Source organism: Doryrhamphus excisus, linkage group LG3 (assembly GCF_037039965.1).
Source record: "Doryrhamphus excisus strain RoL-2023G ecotype Guam linkage group LG3, RoL_Dexc_Guam_v1.1, whole genome shotgun sequence".
In the NCBI taxonomy this organism is placed as follows: Eukaryota; Metazoa; Chordata; class Actinopteri; order Syngnathiformes; family Syngnathidae; genus Doryrhamphus; species Doryrhamphus excisus.
In genome coordinates this window covers 1,095,284-1,103,430 of record NC_136359.1, presented here as the reverse complement: position 1 = coordinate 1,103,430, position 8,147 = coordinate 1,095,284, and the positions used below count along the sequence as shown (strand labels likewise).

Below are 8,147 nucleotides of genomic sequence, written 5' to 3'. Positions count from 1 at the left end.
AAGTTGTTGTGTCAAAAAAAGGAGGGCTCGTCCGGGATTTGAACCCGGGACCTCTCGCACCCAAAGCGAGAATCATACCCCTAGACCAACGAGCCATGTAGAAGTGTGGTTTTGCAATGCTTAATATTCTTATAAAACATTACGAAATCATAAATAACGATAAAAAACTTGTTTTGTCGGATAAAAACTGCTTTGACTGGTGGCTTTATTAATGGAGGAACATACACAAGTAGAGTTTGAGCACCAACTCTTGTATTGAGTTTTTTTTTAGCAGAACTAGTTTATTGTCTGGCATCAGAACATAAAGAAATTGGCTGACCTTGACCTTGACATTGACCTTGACCTTGACCTTGACATTGACATTGACATTGACATTGACATTGACATTGACATTGACATTGACATTGATATCAGGGCTGTGACCGCCAGTGTACTTGTGGACTCCTATAGAGCAGCGACACACCGTAACCAGCACGCTAAGCTTTCTAGTTCTTCCAGAATCTGCACCTATTCAGGGCTTAAAGGTATAGGAGTTGATGATAAACGTTGATCTTATTGTTGGATCCCAAATGCCATCCAAAAGTAGAGACTAGTCAGTCCCAAGTTTCTCGAGAAAAGGGGTTACTTCAAGACGTCTATGCTAAGTAGCTTTAGCATTTTAGCTGGAGTATGCCAAAGCGACACTGTGACTGCCTTTTTGGGTTCAGCTAGCATGCAGTCCTTGGTGGTCTAGTGGCTAGGATTCGGCGCTGTACAAATAAGACATAGAAAACCTATTTACAACCTTCTAAATATGCCTTTTAACATTACTAGAGCCCTCTAAACAGGAAATAACACCCCTATGGTGACTTTTACACCACTATTACTCAATATAGTAGACATTACAAGACAAAATTAGATATATAAGACATATAAAACCTATTTACAACCTTCTAAATATGCCTTTTAACATTACTAGAGCCCTCTAAACACGGAATAACATCCCTATAGTCACTTTTACACCACTATTACTCAATATAGTAGACATTACAAGAGACAATTAGATGTATAAAACATAGAAAACAGATCTACAACCTTCTAAATATGCCTTTCAACATTACTAGAGCCCTCTAACCATGAAATAACACCCCTATGGTGACTTTTACACCACTATTACTCAATATAGTAGACATTACAAGAGAAAATTAGATCTATAAGACATAGAAAACCTGTTTACAACCTTTTAAATACGCCTTTTAACATTATTAGAGCCTTCTAGACATACACTAGCACCCCTACTAGCACCATTACGTTCCTATTATGCAATATAGTAGATATAAGAGAATATAAGATATACAATACTTAGAAAACTTATTTACAACCTTCTAAATACGCCTTTTAACATTATTAGAGCCTTTGATAAATAAAATAACACCCCATAGTCACCTTTACAATCCACTTTACAATCCCCTTCTCAATCCTTGGCCACAAACTTGCAAAGTCCGCCACTGATGGTAATAATAATTTTAAATCAACGTTATTAATACAAATATACCCGACGATGTTTTTTTGTTCAATAATCCATAATAAATATCCATGAATTAAGTCCACATTCTACAAAAAAAAAATCAATATCCGCCCCCTCACCCCACGTGACCATGCGTCAGCCGGAAGTTGTTGTGATGGCGGAAGTGCTCTAATGTTTTGGGCGCAGTTCTGCCAAGCTTTCGGACTCTGGAATTGGATCGTGTCGTGATTTAGATACATGTAGAGTTCTCGGTTCACAGCACGACCGGGTAAGAACGTCGTCACGGCGTCAACGTTGTCGTTTTAACGGCCCTTTGTTGCCAATACTGGTCGAAAAACGCTGTGTTGTTTGTCGCGTTAGCTAAATGTGGCTAACGTGACATCGATGGCATGCCAGTCATTTACTGTGTTAGCGTGCGGTCAATGAGAAACAAAATAAAGGAGCCGTTCATACTACGGGATTGTACGAAATTACAATAAATGTCTTCGCTAAAAGATACAATTTAAGGGTTGATTTTTTACTCCTGACAACGAGAGGCTGTTCCAAAGCGTACAAAGGCACTTTTTTCTTGTAATACCTTGGACATAGGCAGTGAAATGGATTTTTGTGTGTTTAGTGTTCCGCCCAGGACCGTGAAGATGGCCGACCCCAGTGATGTCAGTCTGCAGCCGGTGGAGCGAGTTCGAATCCTCACCAAGAAGGGAAGCTCGGTGGAGATCAACGACGAGGTGCCGCTGCGCCGCTACTTCCGCTCCGGCATGGAGATGATCCGCATGGCCAACGTCTACGCCGAGGAGGGCAACATCGAGCACGCCTTCGTCCTCTACAACAAATACATCACGTAAGCGTTTTGTCTGGGTGGTGTTTTTGGCGCCGAGCGTGGCTACGCATCACCGACCTCCATGTTGTCTTTTCCCCAAGTCTCTTCATAGAAAAACTTCCCAAACATCGGGATTATAAAACTGCTAATATTCCCGAGAAGAAGGACACGCTAAAGGTGAGTGGAAAAAGATGTCCTCTGAAGCCTTTCCCGGCTTCCTGTTGACCTTTGACCTGTGGTTCATTTTGTATTTTTAACAGAAACTGAAGGACGTCGCTTTTCCTCAAGCCGAAATTCTCAAATCGGCTCTTCTAAGGAGATTCGAGCAAGAGTATGCACAGTATCTTGTCAAGAAGGTAAACAAAACTGCAGTCATTTTAGGAGAATCAAGTCAAAATGGTAATGGTATTGGTATTGGTAATGGTATTGGTAATGGTATTGGTAATGGTATTGGTAATGGTAATGGTAATGGTAATGGTAATGGTTTAATTTCATTTGAACATGCATCAGATTCCAATTGAGTGCATCCCATAATCAGTTCCCAGTTCCACATGTCCAAAAGGAGTAGGAAGAAGCAAAGCTTATTAAATCCTACCCCTCCATCTGGTACTTTTACAATCACTAACTGTTACATTTGTTCACTTCCTGCTTTCCTGATATAATATTATTATTATTTTTTTATTTTTAGTATATTTTAGTTCTCATTTGATGAGAAAGAAGTCCAAATATTCCAGGGAAAACTATGTAGAGTTTATTATTAATTCATAATTAGCAATTATTAATTAATTTTAGAAATAAATGACTTTTCTAAAGTTGTAACATTATGAGAAACAAAAAAAAAACTAAAATTCGAATTTTAAGAATTTTAAAAATGTCATAATAAGCATAAATATTGAAGAAAAAAAATGTTTATTAATGTCTAATATCAGAAAAAATCAGAAAAAATCAACAAATGAAAATGAAGTGAAAATATTATTATATATATATATATATATATATATATATAATTATTAATTTACAAGTTCAAATAGTTGGGGTAAAACAGCTATAGTTTTATGAGAATAAAGTCAAAATATGAAGAGGAAAAACTCATAAATTAATGAGAAAAATATTGTGAGGAAAAATAATAGCGTAAAGTTGAAATATAAAAAAAAACAAAATGGGGGGGCAGCTCAAATTTTATGAGAATAAAGTCAAAATATGAAGAGGAAAAACTCCTAAATGAATGAGAATAATATTGTGAGGAAAAATAATAGCATAAAGTTGAAATATTAAAGTAACTAAAATGAATACAAGTCAAAATACTTGGGGGGGGGCAGCTATAATTTTATGAGAATAAAGTGAAAATACAACGAGAAAAACGTTGTAATATAAGAAGCAAAATATGAAGTAATAGTATCATAGGAATAAAGTCCTGCTGATGATGGAAGAAGAATATGGAAATATTAAGCGCTGGTCATGTCGGGCTTCCAGAAGGCGGAGGAGGAGGCGCAGGCCTTGGAGCTGTCCCGGAAGCGAGCCCTGGATGCGGAGCGGGAGCGGGTGGCGGAGATGCAGCGGCGGCAGCAGGAGCAGGAGCAGTTCAGCGCCTTCGAGGAGATGATCCGCCGCCAGGAGCTGGAGAGGGAGCGCCAGCGCGTGCTGCTGGAGTTCGCCACGCCCGCCGCGCCTTCCCCCGACACGCCGCTCATCCCGGGAATCCAGGGGCCGCCGGTCATCTCTCCCACGCCCCCGCACAGCCCGGGCGACCCGTCCGGCGGCACCAACCACCAAAACAACCGCACCGCTTTTCCGTCCGTTTCCCCGCCCGGCTTCGACCGGTCCCTGAAGCCCGGCTCCCTGGTCAGCCCGGGGAACAACAGTGAGTGGGAGCGTTTTTTTCTTAGCTGGGAACGTCCCCGCCATGACCTCCGCGTGACCTCTCTCCCACCGCCACTCTGCAGATATGGCGGTGGATGCTCTTCGCCAGCTCTCCGTTCCTTCCGAGGTGTGCAGGAGCTTCCTGCGACTGGCCGAGGCCAACACCAGCCGGGCCGTGGAGACGTGCGGCATCCTGTGCGGAAAACTGGTAAGCCCGCCCCCCCCCCTCCGGGGTCCTGTGGCTGTTTTTAACCTAGAAATTACTTTTCATTTTTAAGGGTCACAAACGCATCTTCAATCATATACATGAGCAATATAATCTCAAGACATATTTCTTCTATATGTTTTTAAATGTAGTTACTAAATACTATATTATTTATAATATGTAATTCAGTTCATTTTATTTAAAAACATCTTTAATTTGACTTTAACCTGCTGAGATAACGCTGATATCGAGAAACACTAGTATATAAAAAATGATTTTTAAATACTTTAGAAGTATTTAGTTTGAATTATTGAAAAATATGACATTTATCATGTATTTTAGCATTATTTAAAAATATTTAGAACATTTTTACAATGCTTTTTCAATGTTTAAGAGTACTTCGAATTTTTGACAAATATTTAAATGTAAATATGAATACCATATCATTTATAATATGTAATTAATTTATTTCAAACATCTTTAATTTGACTTTAACCTGCTGAGATAAGGCTCATATTGAGAAACTGGAGTATATAAAAATGTATTTTTAAAAATACTTTAGAAGTATTTCGGTTGACTTATTTAAAAAATGACATTTATCATGTATTTTAACATTATATAAAAATATTTAGAACATTTTTAGAATACTTTTTAAATATTTAAGAGTACTTGACAAATATTTTAATGTAACTATACATACAGATATTAACTAAATATTTATTTTTTAATGGTCTTAAACATGTCTTAAATAAACCAGAAGAAAATATCAAATAAATATATTTCAAATATAAAATATTATTTAAATACACTTGAATATCTGTGAAAGATTTTGATGGTAAAAGTACTTCCAAGTATTTTATAGAATTGTCCAAATGTTAAGTGGTCTTTAAAAAGGCGTGTCGCGTGTCTTGCAGACCAGAAACGCCTTCGCCGTGACGCACGTCATCGTTCCCAAGCAGTGTGGGGGCCCGGATTATTGCGACACGGAGAACGAGGAGGAGCTCTTCCTCATCCAGGACCAGTACGACCTCATCACCCTGGGATGGATCCACGTGAGTCACAACCAGACCATCTTGTCACGCCTAAACCAGGTCGAAGGTGACATTGCTAGCGGCTAGCTATATTAGGTGGGGGGAAAGTACAATATCATGTGGATGAAGTATATTAGGTGGGGGGGGGGGTACAATCTCATGTGGATGAAGTATATTAGGTGGGGGGGGTACAATCTCATGTGGATGAAGTATATTAGGTGGGGGGAAAGTACAATATCATGTGGATGAAGTATATTAGGTGGGGGGGAAGTACAATCTCATGTGGATGAAGTATATTAGGTGGGGGGAAAGTACAATATCATGTGGGTGAAGTATATTAGGTGGGGGGAAAGTACAATATCATGTGGATGAGGTATATTAGGTGGGGGGGAGTACAATCTCATGTGGATGAAGTATATTAGGTGGGGGGAAAGGTACGATATCATGTGGATCAAGTATATTAGGTGGGGGGAAAGTACAATATCATGTGGATGAAGTATATTAGGTCGGGGGGAAAGGTACACTATCATGTGGATCAAGTATATTAGGTGGGGGGAAGTACAATATCATGTGGATCAAGTATATTAGGTGGGGGGAAGTACAATATCATGTGGATCAAGTATATTAGGTGGGGGGAAAGGTACAATATCATGTGGATCAAGTATATTAGGTGGGGGGAAAGGTACGATATCATGTGGATCAAGTATATTAGGTGGGGGGAAAGGTACGATATCATGTGGATCAAGTATATTAGGTGGGGGGAAAGTACGATATCATGTGGATCAAGTATATTAGGTGGGGGGAAGTACAATATCATGTGGATGAAGTATATTAGGTGGGGGGAAAGTACGATATCATGTGGATCAAGTATATTAGGTGGGGGGAAGTACAATATCATGTGGATCAAGTATATTAGGTGGGGGGAAAGTACAATATCATGTGGATCAAGTATATTAGAGTATATAAGAGTTGTAGTTTTGTAGTACTAATTATGCTAAGTATTCATATATCAATTGGCTGATATTTCCGTTGTTGCAGACTCACCCGACACAGACGGCTTTCCTGTCCAGCGTGGACCTGCACACCCACTGCTCGTACCAGATGATGCTGCCCGAGGCCATCGCCATCGTCTGCTCGCCCAAGTTCAACGAGTGGGTGCTGGCGGGGAAAAACAAACCCTAAAGGGGGGGGGGGGGCGTCGTCCTCTCCAAGACTAACACCCGCGTTTTTGTGGTCTCCCAGGATCGGCTACTTTAAACTGACAGATCGAGGGACCAATGAGATCTCCTCGTGCAGGCAGAAAGGTTTCCACCCCCACAGCAAAGATCCACCTCTCTTTACAGTGAGTAGAGGTCATTTTCCTTCCTTAACTTGGGCTTGGGGGGCTTGTAATATAGATTTATTCATATGTAGTTTTTATTTTTAAATATTACTTTATTGTTGCTGTCCTTTGTAATAGCCCATTTATTATTTCATTCAAAACATTTTAATGGTCTTGGTCATGACCCCCATGAGTCCATGATCTCCATGACCCCCCATGAAGCCATGACTTAGCGTAGACTAAGTCAACAGACTTTGTCTCCTTTGAAACGCAGCACGCCGGACACATCACCATCTCTGACAACGCCGTCACCGTGATGGATCTGCGGTGATTTTAGGACCCGCCCACACCAGGAACCTTTTAAAGACTGTTCCACCAAAGCGGAGATGTTTTATTTGCTTACGGTTGGAAGGACTTGACTTGTGGGTTGCTCTTGAGCAAAGCAGCGTTATATTCCCTCCCCACGCTCTCTCTCTCTCTCTCTCTCTCTGTGTCTCTTTGTGCTCTCTCACCCCCTTTTGGCAAGCGGGCTGTTTGTGATTCAAGTGCCAAGGATGAGAAGGTTGCTCAACATGCAGGTCGGTGTAAACTCAGGTACGCAGGCGGCGTTGCTGACCCTCCGCAGCATCCTTTTACACTCCGACAGGCGGCAGAAGGTCATCTTCCCGTCCCACCGAATCCTTGCTTTCAGAGAGCGTGAATGTAACTTCTCCTGATTGTTGTTCTGGCCTCTCTCCAAGTCTGCCCCCCCCCCCCCCCATATGTGGTATCCGTTGGTATGCTGTGTATGCCCATATCTTCACTTCAGTCTATGCCAAGACTAAATAAACTCTTTGGAAATCAGGCTTGCATGCTCGTCTTCTTCGACAAAAATATACAATTATTCATTAAAAAAATACACAAATATATTCATTTTTTCCAATGTAATACAATTATTACATTAGTATGTATTTAATTTTATTTTTCATATATTTACAGTATTTTATTTCAATTTTATTTTTAATTATGGAATGATTTTGTAATTAACATAGCTAATGTATATTTTTTAATTAATTTAGTATTGTTCCAAATTTTTATATTTTATTTTATTTTTGTTTCAAATAATTTTAATTAAATTAATTTAACTTAATTCACATGATTAAATCATTCATTCCATACTTTTTGCTTACATGAACGGCAATTTTAAGTATGTATTTAATACATAGGAAATATATTGTGTGATAATTAGGTAATATATTTTAGCTTTACTTCATTTTTGTTTATTTAATGTTACATTTTTAATTCATGTACTATTTCTATTTTTACTAAATGTATTTATTTACGTTTATTTACGTAATTACGTTTTTTTAATTTTAATTTTAATTTTATTGAAGGCTTGTCTTTTCCGGTTACTGCACGCCGAT

General features: G+C 39.3%; 1 protein-coding gene and 1 non-coding gene across 2 annotated transcripts; one reads left to right on the top strand and one right to left on the bottom strand.

The window, feature by feature from the left end:
• Nucleotides 1-23: 23 nt before the first annotated feature.
• Nucleotides 24-95, bottom strand: trnap-ugg (transfer RNA proline (anticodon UGG)). The gene has a single exon. It is a non-coding gene; the product is annotated as a tRNA-Pro (tRNA).
• A 1,528-nt stretch (nt 96-1,623) lies between these two features.
• On the top strand, nt 1,624-7,602 carry LOC131127896 (STAM-binding protein-like A). Its single transcript, XM_058070219.2, has 10 exons — nt 1,624-1,775; nt 2,124-2,348; nt 2,429-2,504; nt 2,588-2,683; nt 3,801-4,188; nt 4,271-4,395; nt 5,307-5,444; nt 6,462-6,574; nt 6,666-6,765; nt 7,019-7,602. Exons 2-10 carry the CDS (start codon nt 2,146-2,148, stop codon nt 7,073-7,075), a joined length of 1,296 nt encoding a protein of 431 aa, XP_057926202.2. The 5' UTR covers nt 1,624-1,775; nt 2,124-2,145; the 3' UTR covers nt 7,076-7,602.
• The last annotated feature ends 545 nt before the right edge of the window (nt 7,603-8,147 follow it).

Bases quoted from the DNA above. Each gene is read 5' to 3' on its own strand.
- LOC131127896 (XM_058070219.2), top strand. From the start codon at position 2,146: ATGGCCGACCCCAGTGATGTCAGTCTGCAGCCGGTGGAGCGAGTTCGA. The intron at 2,349-2,428 runs GTAAGCGTTTTG...CTTTTCCCCAAG, and splicing joins CTCTACAACAAATACATCAC to TCTCTTCATAGAAAAACTTC. The intron at 2,505-2,587 runs GTGAGTGGAAAA...TATTTTTAACAG, and splicing joins AGAAGAAGGACACGCTAAAG to AAACTGAAGGACGTCGCTTT.